Source organism: Sus scrofa, unplaced genomic scaffold (assembly GCF_000003025.6).
Source record: "Sus scrofa isolate TJ Tabasco breed Duroc unplaced genomic scaffold, Sscrofa11.1 Contig1914, whole genome shotgun sequence".
Classification (NCBI taxonomy): Eukaryota; Metazoa; Chordata; class Mammalia; order Artiodactyla; family Suidae; genus Sus; species Sus scrofa.
In genome coordinates, this window is record NW_018084979.1 from 2,890,159 (window position 1) to 2,914,556 (window position 24,398).

At 65.6% G+C, this 24,398-nt stretch overlaps 2 protein-coding genes across 4 annotated transcripts; one reads left to right on the forward strand and one right to left on the reverse strand.

Moving 5' to 3' along the window:
- Positions 1 to 1,886: 1,886 nt before the first annotated feature.
- On the forward strand, positions 1,887 to 10,334 carry CUNH14orf180 (chromosome unknown C14orf180 homolog). 3 transcript variants are annotated; one of them, XM_021081560.1, is made up of 5 exons: positions 1,887 to 2,341; positions 5,403 to 5,529; positions 6,961 to 7,090; positions 8,659 to 8,694; positions 9,156 to 10,334. In XM_021081560.1, the coding sequence occupies exons 2-5, from the start codon at positions 5,419 to 5,421 to the stop codon at positions 9,359 to 9,361; spliced, it is 483 nt and encodes a 160-aa protein (XP_020937219.1). In that variant the 5' UTR covers positions 1,887 to 2,341; positions 5,403 to 5,418; the 3' UTR covers positions 9,362 to 10,334. The 3 variants fall into 3 exon arrangements, with proteins under 3 accessions (XP_020937219.1, XP_020937220.1, XP_020937218.1); XM_021081561.1 differs by having other exon boundaries at positions 1,894 to 2,331; positions 5,403 to 5,496; XM_021081559.1 differs by having other exon boundaries at positions 1,896 to 2,331.
- Positions 10,335 to 11,157: 823 nt separating this feature from the next.
- Positions 11,158 to 22,995, reverse strand: TMEM179 (transmembrane protein 179). Its single transcript, XM_021081558.1, has 4 exons — positions 22,570 to 22,995; positions 15,989 to 16,126; positions 14,628 to 14,706; positions 11,158 to 13,502 (listed from the first exon to the last, which is right to left on the reverse strand). The coding sequence occupies exons 1-4, from the start codon at positions 22,872 to 22,874 to the stop codon at positions 13,323 to 13,325; spliced, it is 702 nt and encodes a 233-aa protein (XP_020937217.1). The 5' UTR covers positions 22,875 to 22,995; the 3' UTR covers positions 11,158 to 13,322.
- Positions 22,996 to 24,398: the final 1,403 nt, after the last annotated feature.

A 24,398-nucleotide genomic window follows, 5' to 3' on the forward strand; every position in this document is an offset into this window, starting at 1 on the left:
CTTACAGCTCAGCCTTTGCCAGCTGGCCAGGGCCTGCAACCCAGCAGAGGGGCCCCAGGCAGGGACGCAGAGGAGCCACAGACTGGCCCCCGCAGGCAGACACACCTGCTGCTGGCCCTTCACCTCTGCGCCTGCCCATCTCTCCAGGGGGCAGAAGGGTTAGGGCCAGGAGCAGGCCTGATGGACTGTGCCCACTGGGGGGCGCCACAGAGCCTGGCTTACACTGTCCCTCACAGACCCAGGGAGGGAGCACCAGGTGAGCGCCAGCGCAGGGGACCAGGTGAACACTGACTCCCCACGTGGGACAATGCTGCCAGAGTCCCGACCGCAGCGCAGCGGAGACCCTGCCGCACGCAGGCGGTGGTCCGAGGCCAGTGGCCCTGCACAGGGCCTGGGGGCTGTGCTTCCCATTCACCCGGGCTCTGGGCTGTCAGTGCTACTTTGGGTCCTGTCTCAGGTAGACCAGGCGCTCGGTGACATGGGAAGACCGGCAGCCACTGGGGTTCCGTCTGCACAAGGCACATGGCAGGTGCACTCAGCCGTGTCCCAGGCCCCTGGGGCTCTGAGCGTCCCCCCGGCAGCCAGGCCTGACCTGAGGGCCCCGGGCCCTTCATCCACGCTCCTGCCTGAGGCCCAGCCATCTGCGGGCAAGGCGGCGCCTCAGCTGAGAAGCCGGCATGTGGGTTTCCCTTCGCCCCACCCAGCAATGGCCTGGCATGTGCGGGAGCCAGGGGTCCGGGTGCCAGGCAGGGACCACAGCCAGGGCAGTGGGTTCGGGCACTGACACCTGCAAGCCATCCCCGCCGTCCCCAGAGGCCCTGGGGGCCCCTGCTGAGGGTCAGGCCAAGAGCGAAGAGGGAAGGGCTCTGTTCCTGGCGTCCCTTGAGCCCAGGCTTCAGCTTTTGGGAATCCCAAGGTAAGGCTCTCCCCTTTTCTTTTTACTTTATTTTATTTTTTTCTTTTGTCTTTTTAGGGCCCCACCTGCAGCCTATGGAGGTTCCCAGGCCAGGAGCGAATTGGAGCTACAGCTGCTGGCCTTCACCACAGCTCACAGCAATGCCAGATACCCAACCCCCTGAGGGAGGCCAGGGATCGAACTTGCATCCTCATGGATACTCTTCAGATTCGTTTCTGCTAAGCCATGACAGGAGCTCCAAAACTTCACTTGTTAACTCCTAATTCTCTCTCTCTCTTTTTTTAGGGCTGCACCCATGGCATAAAGAAGCTCCCAGGCGAGGGGTCAAACTGGAGCTATAGTTGCCGGCCAACACCACAGCCACAGCAACACCAGATCCTTAACCCACTGAGCAGTACCAGGGATTGAACCGTATCTGCACAGATGCTAATCAGGTTCGTTAACCACTGAGCCACAATGGGAACTCCGGAGATGCTGCTCTTTTCTGAGCGGCCTCAGTCAGAAGGAACCCCGCCCTGGCCTGCTGTGCACGTGGGGGCACCCATCGGTTCAGGACGTACCCCTTATCAGGAGCCTGGATGTGCTGGCACCCCAGAGGTTAGCTTGCCATCCTGATAGCCCCAGACGGTGGGGCAAAGGACTCCACCCTACCTGGGGCTAGAACTCCGGGTGTGCAGCCAGGGTTTGGGCGGGGCCCACCTGCCCCCACCAACCTGGGCCTCTAGAGGCAGAGGTCAGCTGCCCCCCGGCACCCAGCAGGCACACGGCCGTCCCTGGTCCTGCTGCAGCCCACATCCGAAGCACGGCCTAGAGACGTGTGGGCCTTGCATCTCGGCATGGAAGGGGCCTCACAGCCACCAGGTCAAATTGCTCTGAGCAGGGGCAGCAGGCGCCGGGCAAGCCCAGAGGGCGAGAGGCCAGCCTGGCAGGGCCTCCCCGGGGTCCTCCTCTGGCTTAACTCTGAAACGGTGTTATCTGGGAGCTGCCAGTCTGCTCGGCTGTGAGCGCCGGGCTGGGACCAGCCTCCCTCCTCACCCCCCCTCGGGGGAGGCCGGCCGTGGGGAGTGGGGGGTCCACCCCCTTCTTGTCTCTTCGTCCAGCAGAGAAAAGGCACGGCCTGTGGCCTCGGGCCCCTTAATTCAGCCAAGTTGCGGGGGTGGGGGGGGTCAAACACCTCCAGGGCCCCAGGCCCTGTGACCGCCTCCTGGGGCAGGACCGTCTGGAGGGCCGCCGAGGCCACTGTCCCTTGGCCGTAATGGAAACTTCTGGGCTGGCTTGTGAGCGGCCACGGCTCCGGTTCCCTCCGTGCCGGAGGCTCTGATCACCAGGGGATTGCAGCCGGCAGCTGGGCGAGCTCCCCCGGAGGTGCAGCACCTGCAGGAGCCCAGGCGGGCTGGCAGTGAGCCTGCCTGCGCGTGAGTGGGGGTAACGGATTTGGTGTGGGGAGGCTGGGGTGTGCGCGTGCGGGATGATGTGTGAGTGTGTGTGCCGTGTGTATGTGCGTTTATGATGTGTGGGGGGGGTGAGTGTGTGTATATGAGTTTGGTTGTAAGGGCTGAGGTGTGTCAGTGGGTGTGTGTGGTGTGTGTGGTGTGTGCGTGTGTTTACGGGGCAACCGGGGCGGGAGGAACCCCTGAGCTCATTCTCCGGTCCGGGTGAGGCCCAGTGAGGTCCCACGCACACTCGGCAGTGGCTGCCGAGAGGGGGTGTCAGGACGGCGGGAGGACCGGGCCCGCACTGCTGGCTCAGGCTCAGGGCGTCCTGGGGGCGAGCAGACCCGTCCCTGAGCCCTGGGAGCCTGTCCCCTGGGTCCCCGTGGGAAGACAGGCTCAGGGAGGGCTCGAGGGGCGATGGAGCGGGTGTGGGGTCAGAGCCGAGGCAGGGCCCCCCATGCAGCTGGCCCTGTGCTGGTCTCGGGGGCCCTCGGTGAGAACAGAGAGGTGATGTGGGCGGGAGGCGGGCAGGGGATGGGGGCAGGCGCGGGCCAGGGGAGCACCCCGTGGCGTGGATGGCCTGGCCCACAGGAGGTGGAAGCCCAGCGGGTGGCGTCTCTCTGTGGGGCAAGGGTGGACGTGGGACAGGCGGCCCGGCCCGGGGCTTGGCCTCATCCGAGGCATTGAACCAGCGAGATGGCCCAGTCTGCCTCTGCACAGCTGGGCAGATGGGTCCACACTGTCCCCAAAGGCTTCGTACCAAGGTGGGGAGGGAGGGAGGGCGCTCAGCCTAATCCCAGACTGGGGGTCGTGGGGTGTGTAGCCCTGGCCAGGCGCCTCCTCCAGGACAGCAAAGCGGGCAGAGGCTCGAGGTTCCCAGCTCGCCTGGGACCCGCAGGCCTGGCACAGGGCCTGGCCCTCTCGGTCCACCTCTGACCAGCAGGGCCAGCCAGGCAGGTGACACCCAGAGACGATGCTGGGCTGCCTTGGGCTCCAGGGTCCCCTCCAGTCAGGGGCAGATGGGGTCCCAAGCCGGGGTCTGAGACCTGGCGGCCCGGCTCCTCCAGTCCCAGGGGGAGCACAGTGCCCCCTCCCTCGGCGCTGCTCTGAGCAGCCCAGCCCTCAGGGGCTGTGCCCCCCACAGGCAGGAGGGGGGACAGGGTGGAGGTGACACTGAGCAGGCCCAGGCCCAGAGCTATTTTCCGCCCCTTATCGCCCATCTGTCACGAGCTGGCCCCAGAGCAAGGACGCTCCTGTTACATGCTGTCCCTACCAGAGGCCCCAGGCCTCCCCGCTCCCACGCAGGGCCTGTCCTGGACCAGCCAGCCGGGGGAGGCAGGGGCCCTGCTGGGTGCGGGAGGAGGCCTGGGGGGCAGGCGGGGGCGATGTGCACAGTCGCCAGAGGGGAAAGTGGGGTCCGAGGCGGTGGCTCCACTTGACCACGGCTGCCGGAGGCTGGGGCCTGAGCAAGGCTGAGCGGGGTGCGGGGGGTGGGGGGCAGGCAGGGAGGAGCCTGGGAGCAGGAAAGGGATGGGGGAAGGGCCAGGGAGACGGGGAGGAGGCCCCTCCCTGAGGATAACAGAGCCTGAGGGCGGTGGGGGGCGGGGGGCAGGGGGCACAGGCCCTGCCCAGGTCACTTCCGAGCGCCCCCAGCCACCTCACCCCCCCACCAGGCCCACGGAGGAAGGGGCTGCTGTGACTCCCATTTTCAGGCTCAGGGAGGTTAAGAGACTGGCCAAGGTCACACAAGGTCACAGGAGGCACAGGATGGAGCTGAGCGAACCCACAGGGCTGCCCGCCCAAGAACCCCCAAGCAGGGCTGCTCAGGTGCTGCCAGTGATGACATGCACACGTGCCCACGCCCATGCACACACTCACGCATGGGCAGTGGCCTCTGTGGGTGCTCACACGTACGTACTCACAGACACACAAGTGCTCACCCCTGGCGCTGAGGCTCTGGCGGGGGCCCTGCTGGGACAACCTTGTCCCCAGCCTACCGGACCCGCAGGCCGCCCCCTGCGCCAGTCCTTGCCCGCCCCCCTCCCCCGGCTGCCCGCTCCACACATGACCCCATTTGCAGTAAAAAGCCAGATGCCGAGATAGGAGGAAATTGCTCCGTTTTGAAACCATTGAATGGCCAGCTGGTTATCTCCCAGGCAGAGCGCCCTCCCCCAGACATGGGCCCTCAACGCCACCCCCACACCAGGCAGCTCCCCTCTGGGGAACCCCAAAGGCACATTTGCCCCCCTAGAAAGGGGACAGGAATATCCCCCAAGGACCTCAGAACAGGGACCCCTGGCAGAGCCTGGGGCTGGGGCTCAGAGGGGCAGCTGGCTCCCATGCCAACCACACCCCCCGTTATGGAGGAAGGGGGGCAGAGAGGACCTGGAACAGCCCTGGCATCCACCATCTGCCTTGCTCAGCGGCCAGAGAAGCCCAGACGTCCCTGGCCTCAGGCACAAGGAGGGTGGGCCGGGGCCCTGGGAGGGCTGTGATCAGTGGGCTGCGGCCAAAGGCTCCCCGAGGGGCACCCCCTACCTAGCAGGTGGGCAGTCTCAAACGGGAGGGCAGGGCAGGGAGAGAGAGGCGGGGCCGCGGGGCGGGCCCCACCAGCTGCAGCCCCCACAAATCTGGAGCCCCCACCAAGCCCCGGGCCTCGGCCTCCTCACCTGGAGCATCTGCACCCCCAGGAGAGGGGAGAGCCGTGATGTTCACTGCAGCCTTATCTAGGGCCTCAAAAAATGGCAAGTGACCTAAAAAATGGCAAGTGACACTAATAAAATGCAAACCTCCTGAACACACGCCACAGTGGAGGGTGGTTGTAAATTACGGAATCTCCTACGGAATATTAGGCGCACATTAAAGCTGATAATTAGGGGACCGGCAGCAGGGAAGCTGCTGACACTCGCAGTTTGCGGCGGGCAGGGCCCCTCGGTGCGGGGAGCACGTCAAAGGAAAGCCGAGTCTGCCCGCCTTCCTGGGACCAGTCCCTCCTCTGATTTTATTCCTGCAAGCGTTGCTCCAGCAGTAAAGAATGCCTTTGCTTATCTTAGGACGATGTTCCAGTAAATGAAGACAGCAGCGCACGCCTTGAGCCCCGACTCGCGGCCAAAGACTCGACATCAGACCAGAAGGAATGAGGAGGAGGTTCCAGGCTCGCAGACGCCTGGGGCGGGGAGGGTGCGGCCGGGCCCTGGGGGGCGCTCAGCAGAGGGAGCAGAAGGGGGTCCCGGCTTTCCCCACCCCTCCTCGGTGCCGGCGCCCTGGGAGGGAAATGTCTGGTTTGGGGGTTGGGGGTCTGGCCGAGAGGGTCGGAGGCCGCCAGGGTGGGGCACAGACTGACCACGGGTGCCCGACACCTGCCTGGGCGAGGGTAGGGGCACAGCATGCAAGGGGTAGGGAGGATGGGCCAGACCAGGACGTTCCAGGGGCTGGGAAAGGCAGACAGAGGCGGGGGAAGTGTGAGCTACAGAGGGCTGGGGAGCAGGGCCGCAGCACGTCTGGCAGGGCCCTAGGCACAGGGAGGAAGGTGCTGCAGGGGCAGGTACAGTGAGGGGGAGAGCGAGGTGTCAGGCGGCAGCCAGGTCCAGGGCGAGGGAGGCCTGGCAGCAGGAGATGGTGTGTGCGGGGGCGAGGGCTTCCCGAGGAGCAGGTGTGGCCCCGACTTCAGCCCTCGAGTCCTGATCTAGCCTGTGAGCTCCCTGTGGCCATGGCAGGCTGCAGACGAGGAGGTCCCAGCCGAGGGGACGGAGCCAGGCCCCAGGACAACCTCACCGCTGAAGGCCATCAGCGGCTCTGTGCAGCCAGTGCGCTCCCGCCCCAAGAGCCAGCTCACAGGGGGCCCCAGGTCACCAGGTGTCTGCTCAGAACACCTATTGTCACCATTTCATAGACAAGAACACTGGGGCTCATCCGTCTGCCAGCGCCGCCGTCCAGAGTGGGCAGGAGGGGCACTTCCCTGTGTGGCCGTGCCCAGGCTCTGCCCCTCCCCGGGCCAGTGGCCTTCTGATCAGATCTCTCCCCTCGTCCACTGCTGAGAGATGGGGCCAGTGTGCGGCACCAGCCGGGCACACAGCGGGCTCCGGGGGTACTGCTGGGCAGTCCCAGAGTGCTGAGCCCCGGCAGGGCCTCCCCCGGGCAGAGGACAACCACGAGGCAGAGCGGCCGGGTCCGGAGGGTTGTGTGTGCAGCTCAGACAGAAAGCCGCCCTGGGGGTGTTAGCGACAAGCAGCGTCGTCCCTCCCCCACGTGGGACAATAAAGCCAGACCCCTTTGGGATGGAGGGAGGGCAGCACCTGGGTGGGGACTGACCACTTCCGTCACCATCCGATAGTGACCTGTCCCAGCAGCTTTGTCCCCGTCCTCCCCATGCGGGCGCAGCCCCCGGGGGGCGGTCGGCTGGCCAGGCTGGGGCTGGGGCTGGGGCTGCGGCCAGGGTAGGTCGGCAAGTGGTGTCCACGCCCCTGTCTGGTCCCAGCCCCCAAATGGGGTCCCTCTGCCTAAACCCGCAGAAGGTGGCAGGGGCCCTGGCCAGGCTGCCCGTCCCCAGCTTCCAGAGGGCCGGGGGAGGAGCTCACTTCTGCCCGCCTCCCTCTGCTTCCCACCCCCCAGGAGGGCGACAGGAGGTGCCCCCCCTCAATCCTGAGACGAAGCCCACAGGAGCGCCACAGCCGTGCGGCTGAGCCACGGGGGACCACGCGGCACGTGCGGTTCCGAGAGCCCCTGGAGGTGGCCGTCCACTGTAAGAGGGGCGCGAGCGGGCCCAGGGCCAGGCAGGGTGGGGGGACACTGTGTCCCAGGGCCTGGCGGAGGGCCATCGGCAGGGACCCAGCCACCTGCCCCGTCCTCACAGCTGAATCGCAATAGACTCAGGCCCTAGTGTCAGGCCGGCCACAGCAGGTGATCAAGAAAGCAGCAACTGCAGGGAAAACAGAGCCAGAGCGGCCAGGTCACTGCCGTCTTCTCGAGGAAAGGCCAGGGGATCAGGCGTCCCCAAGGCCCACCCGCTCCTCTTTCCAACACTCCTGAAGCACCTCACTTCTCCCAGCCCCTCCCACACCCTCGGTGCTCACGCCCACCTCCCCGATTCCCCCCGCCGCGCCCCCAGTCCCCCTCCCCACCCCTGACTGGCCCTCTCCGGGGACACGGCCCCTGTATCAGCTACCTCTGCCCGAAACAAGTTACCGCGGGCTTCAATGAACCCACGCTGGTCTTCTCAGCGGTCCTGTGGGTCAGCGGTCCCGGCCCAGCAGACGGAGCCCTCTGCTCAGGGTCTCCCAAGGCGGCTGTCATGGGCTCAGCCGGGGCTGGGCCTCCCCTGAGGCTCGGCTCCAGTCCGAGCTCACGGGATATTTGTCGAACCTGCAGCTGCAGGTTCAAGGCCAGGAACCGAGTCTCTCTCTGGCCTCCAGATCCTCGTTTATTAAGGCCCCTCTGATTAGGCCAGGCCCACCCAGAGCCTCGCCCTTTGACTCCGCCCACTGCGGGGATTTCTGTCCCAGCTGCAGACCCCTCCCCTTCGCCATGCTCTGTTGGGGAGAAGCAAGTCCAGGCCCCCCACACCAAGAGAGGGGACCCCATGAAGGTGGACCCAGGGGGACTGTGGGACAGCGTAGGTTCTGCTCCCACAGCCCCCAAGGAAGGTGCTTCCTGAGCCCAGCTGAGCTGTGGGTAAAACTCACTCCCCTGACACGTGTCAGTGTCTCCCTGAAGCCCCCTCGTAACTGTGAGGTCCTGGCCCCCCACGGGGTCCTCACCCCTGTCCCTCGCCTGCCCCTCCCCCGGGTCCAGTGACCGCCCCCCCCCCCCGCCGGCACACCTCCACGCCCCATCAGCCCCAGGAGCAGAAACTCTCAGACAGGAAAGCGGGCACCAGACCGTCCAGGGCTGCTCTGGGGTCCCCCAGTGAGCTCTGTGGAATGGAGGGGAGGTGGGGTCCTGCCTTCCCCTCCCAAAGCACCAGCCCCCACCCCAGGGCCCTGCAGTCTCCCCTTCCCCGGCTGCCCCCCACCCCACAGCCCCCAGGAGGCTCTGAGAGCAGCGCCCAGCACCTTGGGCCTAGATTCCAGAAGCTCGAATCTGAAACAGTGAGAGGCTAGGGCAGAACCCTGTGTGGCCAGGGGCTGTGGACAGCCTGCCGGGTTGAGCCCCTCAGGAGCCTGGACCTCCATCCGGAAAGCAGGCCTGTCGCAGGCTCCCCAGGGTGGGTGGGGGGCAGGGAGGGGCCCTGGGGGCCCTGGGCTGGCTGAGGCCCCCGGCTTCCCAGCGGGGAGCCCGCCCCGCCCATGCCCACCCTCACTCTCCCGCCAGACATCGCCCGCAGGGAGCCCACCGCCACCGCCAAGGGTGAGTTCTAAGCCCTCGCCCCCACGTCCCCAGGGGCCCTCACCCCCGCCCACCCCCTTGCCCACGGCAGCCCCAGCGCCAGGCCGCCCTTAGACCATCCCCCTCTGCTCCAACAGTGCCCCCCACCCTGGCAGGGCCCGCCCTCAGCAGGGGTCCCTGAGCGAATGGTGGGGGGCAGCACCCCCTCTGCGGCACCATCTCCCCCTTACACCTCCCGAGGGAGGGGACAGGGGCAGGGACAACAGGAGGCTCCTGCTGCAGGGAGGCCACAGGCCCAGACGGGAACAGGGAGACCCACACCCATGGGGACCTCGGGAGTCACCTAGGGCCCCGCCCGACGGGCAGCACTGAGGTGCCAGCCTTGGGGTGAGCCTTGCCCCCCCCCGCCAGTCTCATGGGGGGAGGGTGTCCATGGGACCCTCCCTGGGGCTAGGCTCACGCGAGCCCCCCTGGGCCCCCAGCTCCCGGCCGGCCCAGGCCCCGCGGCAGCTCCCTGCTCCTGCGGCTGACGGCGTGCCTCCTGCTGGTGCTGGTGCTGGGCCTGTACTGCGGCCGGGCCAAGCCCGTCGTGCTGGCCCTGGAGGACCTGCGGGCCCGGCTCCTCGTCCTCCTCCTGCGCCTGCGGCTCGCGGCCGTCTCCTGCTGGCGCTGCCTCCTACAGCTCTGACAGCCGGACACGCACCCCCGGGCAGCCCTGAGCCCTGACGCCCGGGGATGGAGAAGGGCTGCTGCCGGCGGGGCTGCTGGGAAAGGGGGGGCACGGCCTGAGATGAGACCAGAGCCTCACCGGTCCGGCAGCCTGCCCTGCTTCACACGTCAGGGCCCTCCGCGAGGTGTTATTAGGGAAAGAATTCCACTTTGAAAACTGGGGGACCCACATGCTCCCCTTTGGACCCCTCCCCTGTTCCAGCGGGAACTCTTGGTGACCTTGGGCTTGGCCTAGGGGTGGCCGTGTGTAGCCCCGGGGGAGGGGAATACCCTGTCAGTATCCATGAGACCCAGAAGCACAAACAAAACCTGGCATTGACAGCTTAGGGCCTGCGGGCCCAGACCCAAAACCCTCCTGGGAGAGGCGGGCCTGCTTGCCGGGGCTGGGGCACTGACCCTCAGTCGTATGTCACCTGTCTGACACCTGCACTGGACCCAAGGCCTGGGGACCCTTCACGCCCAGGGGGGGTGTCCTGCCCAGCTGCCCCCCAGCTATCGGCCTGGGCTTGTGGTGCAGAGAGGGCACAAGGAGGGGCCAAGAGGCAGAGTCGCTCTGCCCGGACTCTGCCACCCTCAGGACACAGCATCTGTGCCAGATCCCAGCCGGAGCCACGTACCAGCTGCCAGGCCTGTGCGTCCCGTGACCATGTAGATGCCATACTGTCACCCATGTTGCCAGGCCAAGGGGGCCACAGGGTGAGACTCCAGGGTCCCCTCTAGACGCTGCAAGGATGGGGGCCTGAGTGACGCAGGGAGGCTCAGGGTCAGACACCAGGAGGGACCGCTGGGAGGCAGCCGTGACCCGACAACCTTCAGACGAGGGGCCACGCGTCAGCCAGCGCCGTCCCTCCCGTGGGCAGTTCTTTAAGTGGCCGTCCCCTCGACATCAGTGGGGAGACACTGATGGGCTATTAAAACATGCTGCCACCTCTTTCCGTCTGCGGATTTTTACCCAAAGAGGGGAAACTGGGACCCTTCTGCTGTGAGAGCGACTTCAGAGGCTGAGGCAGAGGTGGGGGCACCAGGCGAGCCGGCCCCTCTGCCTGGGGGGCCAGAGCAACCGTCTCCACGCTCCCTTTCGGCTTCAGAACTCAGGGCGCCCAGAGCCGAGAGCCCCGTGGCGAGGGGCTGCTTCCAGGAGCAGTGGCCTCGGGGGAGACCACGGTGAGGGCCCCGGATCCTGACCCTTGGGGACTCTTCAGCATCTCAGTTACCACCCCCGACACACACGGGCCCACCTGCCCCAACACTGCCCCCTCTCACCCCACCCCCTGAAGACGATGGGCAGCTTAGGTCATGTGCCCAGGCCTGTGGGCAGGCCCCGGCCTCCTCTCAGTGCCCTCTCGCCTGGGCCTGACCGGGGAGCCGCCTGGAAGGGGGGCCCCCTCCCGCGCCCTGCAGTGGGACGCGCAGCCCCCTCTGCACGGCCACCGCGTTCTGCTCAGGGCTGCGCATCCACCGCAAAGACATGCTCAGCTCTGGAGGGGCCGTGAGGCCAGGACCCCCGCTGCTTTTGGAAAAGCATTGCTCAAGTCGCACACCACAACCCTACGGATGCACACATTCAAAATCCATCCTCACGCCCGTGAAGTCACGACGGGACGCAGAGAAGGAACGACCAGGAAAGTCAGGGCTGGGAGGGCGCAGCCGACGCCCGGCTCCTCGCCAGCTCCTGAAACTCCAGCAGCAAACGCGAACGCAGGGTTTCAGTCTTATCGTGAAAGCAGGTGCAGAACAACGAGAACAGACAACTGATGGAGAGAAGACCGGCAGAAAGGAGCCTCCTCGGCCACAGTAGAGGCTCGGGTGTTTTGTTTTTATTTGGACTTTGAGGAACAGATACATTTACCCTTGAAGAATCTTTGCGTTCCGTTTAGCAGGAAGTAGAATGAAAAGGGACTCTGTTGTCAGAGAGTAGCGGGAGAAGCACGGTGGCCTGGGAGCCGGGGCGGGGGGGGGCACCTCCTGTCCCAGCGCGCCCTCCAGGGCCAGCTGTCCTTTCCTGGACGGATGGGGACGGACGGGGCACCATGTGCCACCAGCCTGAGACCACCTGTGTGTCAGTGACGTCCCCGCTCTGCAGGTGGCCCTGTACGGATGTGGACGCAGCTCTCTGCTTGCCTGACAAGCTCCAGGTCACCCACGTGTGCCCAGGGCAGACCCAGGCCCACGGCCGACCCTCAGGCTCCAGAAGCCCATGCCCTGGCCTTGCTGTTCCCTCCGGGGCCCAGCCGGCTGCTGCCTGATGGGTGACAGGGAAGAGCCCTCCACCTGCCGTCTGCTGGGCACAGGTCAGCAGCTCAGTGCCTCCAGGGCAGTGGATTAGGACGCGCAGATCCCCTCGGGGGCCTGAGGTCCCATCAAAACACCTCCCAAGGACCCTGCCGCTCTGCCTGGAACCCTCGGCCAGGCCCTGGGGAAAGGGCGCCTGAGGTGCCAGGAGCCTCAGCCACCTCGGCCTAGACCCCCACCCCCAAAGGTGCCAGCCAAGCAGCATCAGGACAAGTGACTGGCAGCCTCGCTTCCTGGGCCCAAGCTGCCTACCACCCCGGGCCCCTCTCCCAGGCCCAGATCCATGGCCCCTGGAGGCCCCAGGCGGCCCTCTGGGGAGACCGCCCGTCACTGCGACATGGGGCAGGGGCTCTTCTTTCCCGAGAGGATGGGGAGCAAACTAGCACGAGGGCCAGACCAGGAAACTCTACTGAGCCCCCGGGGAATGGGAGGGGGCCTCGGGGGCCGGACAGGGCCCGGAGGACGGCGCGCAGAGGGCGGCCTGCGTGTGAGGAGGCGGGGACCCTCGACAGGAGCGACCCAGCCCAGCAGCCCGGGGTGGCCCGAAGCTCCGGGTCCCCTCCCCCCCAGCTCCTCCACCCTCCGCTGTGGGGGTGGGGTCGTGGGAAGGCAGCTCCTCCGCCGGGGGTCGGGGCACTGGGGGCACCCGTGGACGGCGGTGAGGGGAGCGGCCGGCTCTGGGCTCCACTCCCGCACACTCTCAGGCACACTCACAGGCTCAGGCACACACACCGTCTGACCCCCTGTGCGCTCAGGTCACACGCACGTCCACTCCCGCCTGTGCCCACACACACACACACACACACACACACACACAGTCTCACAGTGGCCCCTGGCCCCACTCCCCTGCGCGATGAGCCCCCACCCAGAGCCCTTGTCCCCGCCCCCCAGACACAGGCCTGCCCACCCTGGGGCCCAGGGGCCTCACCAAGCCAGGCATGAGGGCCTCCACAGGCAAGTCCTGGGCAGAGAGGAGAAGGGACCCCTGCACTGCTCCCCACGCGGCCCCTGCGGCCGCCCCCAGGGCACCACGCAGCCCCCACCTGACTGCGCACCGCCCCTCCGCCTCTGCCCTCTCCGTGCGGCCAGGCTGCCCCCCCCTTCCCTGGGGCGAGAGCTGGACGCGGGGAGGGGCCTCAGCCCTGGGGCCACCAGGGCAGGAAGGCAGCTCCTTCCCACACTTGGCTGTCTGCTCACTCGCATGTAGTTTCAGGATCCTTGTCCTCAGAGCGAGTGACAAGAGTGAGAGTGGCCATAGTCTGATGGTGGCATCTGGCCTGAGACACAGGCTGCTGCCACAGAATCTTGCAGGAAATCCCACCTGGACAAGCCAGCCGGAGACCCAGGGCCAGAGCGTGACCCCAGAAGGCCAGTGGGCTCGGGGCCTCCCACCAGGCTCCCCTGGCCAGTCGCCCAGGACAGGTGTGTCACACCTGCCCGGAGCCTGGAGGAGGTCCTCCCAGCGGGGTCTGAGGGTGGCCCCCACCCCCGTCAGCTACGCTCACAGCGGGAATACGGGCGCCTGGGTAAGCGGGTCACTCGATACGCACAGGGCGAGGGGAGACATGCAAGGCGTGGGGGCTGGGCGGAGCCCCCGCTGCCGCTGCCCCGGGACAGACCACGCGCCCCTAGATGACGGCGCTCTTCTCGTCCTGGAAGGAGCCGCGGGAGGTCGGCCTGGCCAGCAGCAGCTCCTTCTCGTGGGTCAGGCTGTCCAGGAGGTCCTCCTGGCGATAGTCGTGATAGACTTTGAGGAAGGCCAGGATGGTGATGGCCAGCCAGGCCAGCCACGAGGCCCAGAGGCCGAACTGCGGAGGGCAGAGGGCAGAGGGCAGGGTCAGGGGGCCACGTCCCCACTGGGGGCACCCCCCGCCCGCCCCCAGGGAAAGTATGGGACCCACTGGCAGAGGAACGGGTGCCACGGGACAGCTCAGGAGGGTGACCCCCAGTGTCTGGCCGCCTTTCAGGACCCCAGGCTGTGCAAACGCTGTGGGAACTCTGCCCACCCTCGCCCCCAGGCAGGGCCCGGGAGGAGCTGGGGCCCCTCGGCTCCACAGCAATTCGTTTTGTCCAACATGAGCCTCCTCCAGCTGCTGCAGCAAACGGACCTCTACCTGCTGTTTCCAAACAGCTGAAGGGGAAACAGTTCAATCAGAACTAAGTTTGAGTCTCAATTAAACTGACCCACTCGAGGGCGTTGGGCACCAGCCATGGCCCAATGCAGGTCCAGCGGCGGGCCTGGGTGCTGGCGGGTCCTGCTGGGTGCTGGGAGGACCCACCCTGCCGGGGCGCCTTCCTCCAAGCCACCAGGGCATCATCAGGACAGATGTGGGGGGACAGGCCTGTGTTCCAGTAGATGGGTCCCCAGAGGTGCACAGGGGCCTCCCGGAGGGCAGGGAGCCAAGCTGACACAAGGTCAGGGCTGCAGGAGGCTCTCCCCTGACCGTGGCTGTGGAGGCTCCCCCAAACGCACAGGCAGACCCCACCACCACCCGGGACACCCTTCCTCAGACACGGCACGGGCTTCCCCGGCTGGGGGTCACTGTGAGCCCTCGAGCATCTATCTGAGAGCCCACGCGGTGCCTGGACCAGAATCCAGCCTCCCAGCCCGGGCACTGCACCACCCGGCCCAGAGCCCCTCCCTCCTGCCCCAGCCTCCTCTGCTCTGCAGTTAGGGAGCTGCTCCCTCCTCCCAGGGTGCTCCTCCCCTCCCCACCCCCCTGCAAAAATCCCCAAGCTTCCTGCCTGCTCCCCCAGTAAAGCACTCACTCAGCGGTATCTCCTCTACCTGGTGCCCCATAGGGGTGTGGGGGTGACCGGGCGCCCAGTGAAAGTTCAGCAGCTTAGGGCCCCCCGCCCCAGCAACGCCTGCCTCCCTTTCCATCTGGCAGCCCCGCCCACCTGCTGCCCCGCCCACCTGCTGCCCTGCCTACCTGGGCAATGGCAAACTGATCATAAAAGGCAGAGTTGTCCACGTTCAGCTCCAAGTCGATGTCCTGGAGCTCTTCGCAGCTAAAACAGCAAGACGCACCGGTGAAATGTGACCACCAGGCCACCGAGCCTGCCTGCGAGCAGGGGAGCATCACTCCCAAATGGGGAGGGGGCTGGCCCCCGGTGGGGCAGACAGGGGCCTCAATGCCCCATCCGTGGAGCAGCGAACCTGCAGACCCAGCTCCCACCTGGCCCTGGAGACCCGAGCCCCCGCCCCCACTGCCCCCCAGCACTGCAGCGTCAGGGGCTTCGGGTCAGGGGTGTGAGCTGCTGCTTCCTGCCCCTTGTCCCCAGACTGAGTAGCACAGAGCCCAGCTCCAGCACCAGGGGCATCACGGAGGCTTCCCTGCCGACCGTGCACTGCCTGGGGCTGGCAGCACAGGCCAACATAACCAGCAGGACCAGCAGGACAAACTGCAAAGCCCTAGTGACCCCACAGACTCCCATCTGGGGGCGGGCTGTCTGGGCCTCAGAAGCCTGGAGTGAAGGAGCCTGGTCTTGGGCCCGTAGCATCACGAGATGTCAGGACACAGTAATGGGAGCAGGATGCCTGGGCAGAGGGAGGCCCAGGCCCGTCCTGGGAGGGGCTGAAGGATGGGGCTGGAGGGCTGGCAAGGGCATTCGTGAGGATAACGAAACCCTGGGCAGCTTTTTGGAGCCTGGGCAGGAAGCCCAGAGCCTGCCCACACTCCGAGGCCTCTTGGGGGATGAGGAAACAGGTGGCCCCGGGGCCCAGCAGGGGGAGCGCAGCTCAGCATGAGCAAGATCTTCCCCCGCCACAGAGAAGCTGCAAAAAGGCAGGTGCGGACACCTCCACGGCCCCTGCCTCTCCTGGGGGGCCTGGCAGGGACACTGGACGTGGCTTTACGGCTGGGAAGTGGACAGCCCTCCGCCAGCGGTCAGGCAGTCGCCGTGCTCCAGCCTGGGCCATCCCCAAAGCAGAGGTGGGGCCCAGAGCAGCAGTCCTGGCCCTATAGGCCTCTGACCAAAGCCCGCGGGTAGCACCCCCAGGCCCAGGCCTCTCCTCCGATGGCAGGCGGGGCGGGCTCTCCGGGGCCTCCCGGGACCAGGGCACCCTGCAGGGTCCTGTCATCCCACCTGAGCCGGCAATATCGGGGCAGCTGGAATCTCTGACCTCCTGGGCTGGAGCCTCCCACCCCGGATCCCCCCAGGATGTGCGGGGGCCCTGCTCTTGGGCGAAGCTGCGGGCAGGGTCTCTGAACGGGGGAGGGGCTACTGATGTCATCAGGGGGCGGTCCCAGGAGGGGGGGGCAGGGTGCACAGGCAGGGCGGGGGGGCCCACCTGTGGGGCACGGTGCCCTTCTCCGTGATGGCGTCGCACCACATGGTGAAGCCCACGCTCACGATGGTGCTGGCAATGAAGACCAGGAAGAGCACGAAGGCGCTGACCAGCAGGCTCAGGAAGGCGTGGAGGAAGGAGCTGCGGCGAGGATGGGAGCCGGTCACTGCGCCAGCCCGGCCCCCACAGCGCCCCTGAGGGCCAGTGGGCAGTGGGAGGCCTGCCCCCACCCTCATGTCCCCAGCTGGGGTCTGGGTCCCCGGTGAGGGCGTGGGGCCGCCCGGGGCCGCTCCTCGTTCTGCAGCCCTCAGTGCCGCGGGCGGACCAGGGCTGCCCGTCCATCCTCCTGGAGTCCAGGGGTGGGGACGGCACAGACAGGGTCGCCATTCGGACCCAAGGCCACTTGGGTCCAAAGCATCGGGACCAGCACACGTGCGGAAAAGGCCAGACAGCCTTTCTCTCTTTCTTGTTTGTTTTTGTTTTGTTTTGTTTTTTAGGGCCCCACCTGAGGCATGTGGAGGCTCCCAGGCTAGGGGTCTAATCGGAGCTACAGCTGCCGGTCTACACCACAGCCACAGCCATGCAGGATCTGAGCCATGTCTGTGACCTACACCACAGCTCACAGCAACACCGGATGCTTAACCCACTGAGCAAGGCCAGGGATTGAACCTGCAACCTCATGGTTCCTAGTCGGATTCGTTTCCACTGTGCCACGATGGGAACTCCTTTTTTTTTTTTTTCCTAGACAGCCTTTCAAGGTGGGCCGCCCTCACGGTCACCCACCAAGGCCATTTACCCACACGGTCACCAAGGCAGCTGGCTTGGATCTGCCTTAGGGGCTGATTCTGCTCTGATTTCTCCACTGAAAGCTGAAAGGCCAAGGGGTGACCAGGATAGGGGCCTCGGGGACCCGGGAGGCGGCACCAAGCTGCACTGCCCCATGGAGCCAGGGCCCCTCCAGGTCCATACAGGCATGGCCCCACTGGGACGCTTTCAGGGGGCACCAATGTTTGCCCTCCATTGGCACCGGTGGGAGGGACACGTGGTGGGAACACACAAACACCCCCACCAGACTCCGGCCCACCCACAGGCACCCACCGGCCCCACCTCTGAATCACCCCGCGAGATCCTGAGTCCTGTCCGAGAGACTGGGTAGCCGAGCCCGGGTATGCGCTGAGGCTGCGGGGGGCACAGGACTGACCCATGGGGGACCCCAGAGGGGAAAGCCCCCAGGAGCCAGGGCAGCCCAGGCTCGTGCCCAACCTGGGCAGGCGTGAGCCTCAGTGCTGTCGGCACACCCAGCCTGAGGACCGTCATGGCTTCGGAGTGAGCCTGCACTCAACAGGGGTCCGCTGGGGTCCCAGCCGAGAAAACATCAGAGGTACTGTCATCAGACATGGTCCCCGCAGGCCGAGGCCATGTGGAGAGGGCGCCCGTCTGCACCCCTTTCTTTCCTCTGTCCACTCGCTGGGAAAGCGCTTTCTGAGCAGCTCCCACCCCGCCCTGGGCCCCCAGGACAAGGAAATAAGGATGTCGCCCTCCTGACCCAGGTGGCGCTTCAGCCAACAGGCGGAGGATAAACCAACATCCCCAGGGCCCCACTCGCAGGACGAGGGGCCAAGCCACTGGCAACAGCTGGTAGCATCTGCGTCTCCAGGGCCGTCATCGCCAGGCCGAGTACCACGGCCACACCGCTGAGCAGAGGGCAGGACCCACCACCCGCTAGCGCGGGGAGGGCTCGGAGCTGCCCTACAAGCACCTCCCAGGAGGGTGAGGCCACTCCTGAAACCCCAGCAGTCACACCCACAAGGGCAGGGAGACAGGGTCTGGCCCCAGGTTACACGCACGCCCGCGCACACACTAGGGGCCTCCGTACCCAGGCATCCAGGCCGAGGGGGCAAAGGTGGGAGCCGTGTGCGGGGAAGCCCCACGCCATTGCACCGCCCCCCGAAGACCAGCCCAGGCTGTACAACCTCGCCGCTCTCACGGGACAGCCATGTCCCTGCCCAGCTCAGTCGAGGGGCTTGAGCCTTGAGCTGCCCACGCCCTGCAGTGTTTCCTGGTGCAGGGCTGGCAGCCGGCCCTGCCCGAAGCGGCTTCAAGGGTGGCTGGCTCCCGGAGCTCTTCAGCCACGTCCCCTCCACCCTCCGCCCCGGGCCCGCCTGCGGGGGCCACCCTCTCCCTGACTCCTGGTTGAGTCGGCCTGTGGGGTCCCCCCGGGGACAGGATGGTGGGAGGAGAGGGGTGGGTGTTCACCCCCAGGCCCTCCGGGGCGCTGCCCCAGGGCTGGCCACGTCCCTCCAGCGGCCTCTTCCTGAAACCCCGCCAGTCCCTCTGCCAGGGTGCCTTCAGGGCCCACACTGGCCACGCCTCAATGCTCAGGCTGTCCTCACTTGGACAGCCAGCTGTCACTGGCTGGGATTCTGATGGACAAAGTTCTGAGCTGCAAAATTCATCTGCCCTGGGAGCTGGAACTGGGGGTTGGGGGCTGTGGTTAGGTAAAGAGGGGCCCGTCACAGGCCACCCCCTATCTGCAGCCGTCGCCAGGCAGAGCTGGTGTCAAGCCCGGCCTGCCCTGTGCCAGCCATGTGACCTTCATTCTGCAAGTCACTCTGGGGCCCCCCCTGTAAACTGGGGGGTGACAGCCCCATCAGGTTACGGTGGGAACTGAGGGAGCGAGCGTGGGTGAAGGGTGGAGTAGCTGCCGGCCGCTCATGGACTCGCCTCGCCCGGGGACGGACCTCGGCCCATGTCCAGACAGGACATTGCTCACTGCCCTCTGAGCCCCGGGCCGGGTGCGCCTGGAGCCTGGGCTGGGCCTGTGTTGCCAGGAGACGGGGTGCGGGAAGAGGGTCAGAGAAGCACGGAGTCGCCCTCAGGAACCAGATTTCTTTTTTCTTTTTAGAGCCGCACCTGCGCCTTCCCAGGCCAGGGGTCAAGTCGGAGCCATAGATGCTGGCCTCCACCACGGCCACGGCAACGCGGGATCTGAGCCACATCTGCGGGACCTACATCACAGCTCACAGGGACACCGGATCCTTAACCCAGTGAGCGAGGCCAGGGATGGAAGCCGCATCCTCATGGATACTAGGCAAGTTCTGCTGAGCCACAACAGGAACTCCAGGGACCAGATTTAGAGACAGGCTCAGGGCCGGGTGTGCCCCGATGGGGCAGCATGGGGCCAAACGGGGCTGGGGGGTGAGGGACAGCCCAGACCGCTGGAGCCTCCCTTCCCGGAAGCTGGTGCTCTGAGGAACACGGAGGTTAACCAGAGCCCACACCCCGGCACCATGCTGGGGTCACCACCAGCCAACAGCCCCCTCCCACTTTTCTCATTGGTTTCGGCTCCCTTTCTTCAGCACCTGCCCAGCATTACAGATTTTGAAGAACTGAGCGTGTGCAGAACTTGGCTTGGCCCCGGCCTCCCAGATCTCAGCGAACCCCCGGCCCCCACCCACCCCTCCCCAAGGACAAGCCGGCAGTGGACGGGAAGGAACAGGAGCCCGGCACGCGCAGGGTTAACTCTGTCTCTCTCCCAGCATCTCTCAGGGTGCCCTGCCTGGATGTGCCGTCTCCATGGTGACAGCTATCCTGGGAAGCCCTGGGAGCAATCTGCAGGCTGAGGGACACGTGTGGGCAGGCAGATGGGTTGTTTTAACCCAGTGCTCCCCAGCTGTCAATCACAAACCGCTGCCACCTGGACGGGCAAAGCTGCCCCCCACCCAGCCCCCGGCCTGAGACTCACCCCTTTCAGCCCTGGCCTGAAACTGCAATGCCCCAGGAAGCCACAGGTGTCGCTGCTCCAGCCACTGGTCTCTCGGGTCAGTGACCAGGAGGCAGGCCCCTGTGCACAAAGCTGCCCCCCCCACCCTTCACCCCCCTGGGAAGAAGCCATAGGGCCCCGCTGTGCCCAGAGACCCACCCTGCTTGAGAAGCGAGTGGACGCCACAGACACAGTGTCTGACCACAAGCTTGAGACCCGGCCATGAGCCCCTCACACGGACCAAAGGGGAGGGTTCCAGCCTGGGTCTCAGTGGAGTCCTAGGTGGTCTCTGAACCTGGACTCTTAAAGGAATTAGGATGCACATCACGCAGGCAGGGCGCCCTGACACCAGAGTCTAACAAGGGAAGTGACGTCCTCCATGGGAGAGACATCCAGGGGCCAAGAACGGCCCTGAGAGTCCTGTCCATCCCGCGAGCTCCCTCTCCCCGCCCTCCCTGTCCTCCTGGTGGCCCCAAGGCCCCTCCCCACCCTGCACCTGCTCGCCTGGCCTGGGCAGCTTGACCGACAGCTGCACAGGATTTGGCTGCCCCTGGCTGGACAAGGCAGACCCAGTCCTCCTGTGGGCACAGAACTGGCCACACAGCCAGCCCGGACGGCTGAACCCTTGGCCAGATTGTGACCCTGCAAGGCCTCAGGGCCAGATGAAGGGCAGACGTGAGGAGGCAAGAGCTTCCTGTCACTCATCCAACAGTCACTCACCTGCCGGCTCCCAGGCACCCATGCTCAGTCTGAGTGGGACGTGCCCATCTGGGCTCAGCCAGCCCAGGGCCCCCTCAGATGGACGGCCATGGCCTGGACATCCGTGAGCGCTCTGACCTGGTCCTACGGCCAGAACTAAGACGAAAGGATGACGCTTTCGACAGATGTCATCGCAGCTGACTGGCTGCCAACCTGATTGCGCGGTGGGCAAGGTGGGGGCAGAGGGCGGCGCACTCACACGGCCTTGGCCAGTAACTCCCGATGGCTGAGAGGGACATTCTGCAAGAGATGTCCCTGGAGAGGAAGGCTGGCCGAGCCACGGCTGCCATGATCGAAGCAGGACAGAGGCCACTGGTGGTAGACAGGAGGCACGAGTGTCCCTCCAACCTGGCCACCTCCATGGGCGCTCCCTCTGCCCTCGGGGGTGGGGGCACAATGAAAGAGCAGGGAGGCAGGAACGCTCCCAAGCCTCGGTTTTCTGTCTTTATGGCAGGAATAGTGATGGTTTCAGAGCTGGAGGTCACCTTCTCTGAGATGACCCAGGACGGAAGCAGCCCCCAGGCGTGCTGCCCAATCAGTGTTAAATGGACAGCTGTGAAATGGACAGCTGTGACAACGCCAGATCCTTTCACCCACTGCGCCAGCCTGAGTCTCCACAGCGACCCAAGCTGCTGGACCCACTTAACCGCTGGCCACCGCAGGAACTCCCATGTGCACCCAATTGTTAACCCCAGGACCTGTGAGTGAGAGCTTATTTGGAAGCAGGGTTTTTGCAGGTGTCATTAAGCTGAAGACCCCAGGATGAGGTCATCCTGGATTTAGGGTGGGCCCCAAATCCGATGACTAGTGTCCTCTTGAGAACAGAAGAGATGGAGACGAGGCCACGTGAAGACAGAGACAGAGACGGGAGAGATAAAGGCCCTAGTCAAGGGACATGGGGGTCACAGGCAGCCTCCCCCGCCCCCCGCCCGAAGCTAGGAGAGGCCTGGAGAGGATTCTGCCTCCAGAGGGAGCCAACCCTGCTGACGCCTCCAGAACTGTAAGGGAAGGGGTTGTTTTCGGCCCCCAGTCTGGGGTGCGCTGTTCACCAGCCAGGAAGCCCCCACTCCCAGCTGTCCCCTCCCTCCAGGCTCAGCCTCGGCTCCTTCTCTTCCACGCGCTGCCCCTTCCCTCTCCCCAGCCCCTCTCCTGCCTCCTCCTGCCCACTCGGCCTCAGACCCCTCGCTAACCCCCACCTCCCCAAAGAGGTGAAAAGCCACCGAAAGCTGCCCGCGGGTGACAGATGGGGTGAGGGCGGGGCAGAGTCTGGGAGGAGGCCTGGGCTTCCCATGCAGATGTGAGGCCAGGCAACAGGCAGGAGTGGCCTCCCTGGACCTCTGCAGGAGCCCGGCTGCTCCAGCGCAGTGATCTGTGGCCCGGGCGTGGGCGGGCCACCGAGGGTCCCACAGGGGTGGAGGCCCGCCGTTCTGGCTGAGAACCCTCCGTGGTGAACCGCACCCAACTCACACAAAACAGAGCCAGGGCAGGAAAAGGTGACGAGGGAAATGGAGGCCAGAACCAGGGGGGCTTGCAAGGACAAGGCGGGGCCTCACACGCCTGCGGTCCTTTGCCCGCATCCCCCAGCCAAGGTGTGCGCCCCGAGGGACTCCCCTCCCGGAGAAATGGGGGTGAGGAGAGGACCCGCAGTTCCCCGGGTTGGCCCCTGCCCCAGCGCCCCAGCCCCGGCCGCTGCTGAGAGCTGTCCGCGGTGCTGACGGGTGGGGCCGCCTGAACCCGAGAGGGAGACCCAAGTCTGCTCAGGGGACGGTGCCGCATTTGATGCCGGAGCGGGGGTGGTGACCCGCGCTTAGGGAGGGGAACACTGGCCTTGTACGGAGAACGTCATGGTCCCTGGGTCCTGCGCTAGACAAAGGCCCGGTGCCGTGGACGTGCTGAGGGCCGATGGTGGAGATTTGGGGGCCTTGAGCCCCCGGGGAGACAGAGACTCACGCCCCTCCCTGTGGGAGGAGAGTCTAGGGCGCGGTGGGCACGGAAGGAGGGCCGTGCCCGGGGGGGAGGGCTGCGTCTGTTGATGCCTGGCAGCCGCGAGGCCCCCACTTACCCCTCGTGTCCCTTGCAGAGGAAGAAGAGCGTGCGCCAGGCGTGCGCGGCGGCGAGCAGCAGAGACAGGAGGCTGGCGAGCAGGCTGAAGCGGCAGGCGGCTGGCGGGCCCCACTCCTGCACCGTGAAGCGCTCGCGCTCCTGCACCGTCAGGTTGGCGCTCAGCCACATGCCCTCGGTGAAGAGCAGGCAGCGGCCGCGGAAGTCGTGGCCGTGCTCGGACAGCGGCACCACCACCACGAAGCTGAACAGGAAGGCCAAGAAGTAGCAGACGCACTGAGCGAAGAGGAAATTGTCGAGCGCCATGGCCGCGCGCGCCGGCCCGAGGAAGCGGCCGGAGGGAGCCACGGGGCCGGCTGGCGTTGCCGGGCGAGGGAGGCGGCCCAGGAGTCGGGCCCGCGGGAATCGCCCGGCGCCGCGCACAGGCCCGGCCGGGGCCGCGCGGGAGGCTGCGCAGTGGCGGTGCCGGCGGGTCCTACGCGCCCCGCCCGGGACGCGTGCGCGTCGGCCGAGCGCTGGCCGCGCCTGCCCTCAGCACCACGGACAGCTCCCGGCGGGCCGGGGGCGCCGGAAGGGGGACGGGGGCGGCGGGCATCCGCCGCGCTGGGGACGATGGGCGCCAGGCAGAAGCGCAACGGAAGCCAGGCGAGGAAACAGGCAGATTGCCATGTTGCATTATGGAGACCCGCCTCCGTGCCATTAACGGTACCAAGCGCTACCTGTGTGGGCCTCACAAAGGATGGCTCCCGCGGCCCCAGTTCCCACGGTAGCATTAAGGAGAGGAGGCTAGGAGAGAGGTGCTCAGAGGGACGGGCCCAAGGTGCCATAGTGGGGGGGTGGGGGTGGAGCGAGGTTTATAGGCCAGGCGGGAATGACTTTTTCGGGGGTCCTGGAGTGTGTGAAGTTGCAGCCAGTGAAATGACACGGAGGTCGTCCTGGGAGAGATGGGTGCCGGGGAGAGGGAGCTGTCTGTGCTTCTCCCTCCCGCAGCATCCACAGAAGGCACGTCTCTTACACTGCCTGACACAAGGAGAGCGCTGAGTTGGTATTTGTAAGATAAATAATGGATGCCTGGGCACCTCATTAAGGCAGGCTTCGCTGAGATGGAACCTGCTGACGCATTAATTAATAGAATTAATGCTTTTTCTAGTTCCCTTTAAGATTAAGTCATGCTTAGTCCAATTCCCAGAGAGACGAAGCTTCCTGCTAAATGAAAGTGCCAAGTGGCTTAAAATTGCATCCCCGTTTTTGTTGCAAGCACTAGAAAATCTTTTTGTTTTATTGCCAAAGTAATACAGGCCCACTTTCAAAAGTCCAGCGATACAGAGCCACATAAAATAAAAAGGCCACTTCTCTTTCCCGTTCCCCCACCCCACCCCACCCCACCACACCGCCAGGGTGACCACCCTTTGCAGTCTGGTGTCGACTTTTCTAGACATCTTGCTAAGCACATGGGCACATATACCCACAATTTACACCAATGCCTCGTACTATACATAACATTCTCTTATTTGGCAGTAGGTCATGGCATTATTCGCTGTCCAAACAGAGTCGTACTCCATTCTTCTCAAAAACTGCGTGTACTCCGCGACAATGATGATGGCACAACTTGCATAACTATCCCACTTTGGGTGGCTGATTAAAGGGCTTCAGTATTTGCTATTTCACATACTGTCGAGTGAGCTTCCTTGTACATGTAGGCTTGTGCCCTGGTACAGGTTCTCCTTACGAAAGCAATTCTTAGAAGAGGACTTGCTGGTTCATAAGGTAGGCATGTTGTAAGGGCTGGCAGACATTGCCAGGCTGCCCTCTTAGAATGTACAAGCCTAC

Excerpts from the sequence above, each read along its gene's own strand:
- TMEM179 (XM_021081558.1), bottom strand. The coding sequence starts at position 22,874 with ATGGCGCTCGACAATTTCCTCTTCGCTCAGTGCGTCTGCTACTTCTTG. Across the intron at positions 14,707-15,988 it reads AAGGGCACCGTGCCCCACAG|CTGCGAAGAGCTCCAGGACA; the intron begins GTGGGCCCCCCC and ends TTGCTGTTTTAG. Across the intron at positions 13,503-14,627 it reads ATCAGTTTGCCATTGCCCAG|TTCGGCCTCTGGGCCTCGTG; the intron begins GTAGGCAGGGCA and ends TGCCCTCCGCAG.
- CUNH14orf180 (XM_021081560.1), top strand. The coding sequence starts at position 5,419 with ATGAAGACAGCAGCGCACGCCTTGAGCCCCGACTCGCGGCCAAAGACT. Across the intron at positions 5,530-6,960 it reads AGACGCCTGGGGCGGGGAGG|GAGGGCGACAGGAGGTGCCC; the intron begins GTGCGGCCGGGC and ends CCCACCCCCCAG. Across the intron at positions 8,695-9,155 it reads GCCCACCGCCACCGCCAAGG|CTCCCGGCCGGCCCAGGCCC; the intron begins GTGAGTTCTAAG and ends CTGGGCCCCCAG.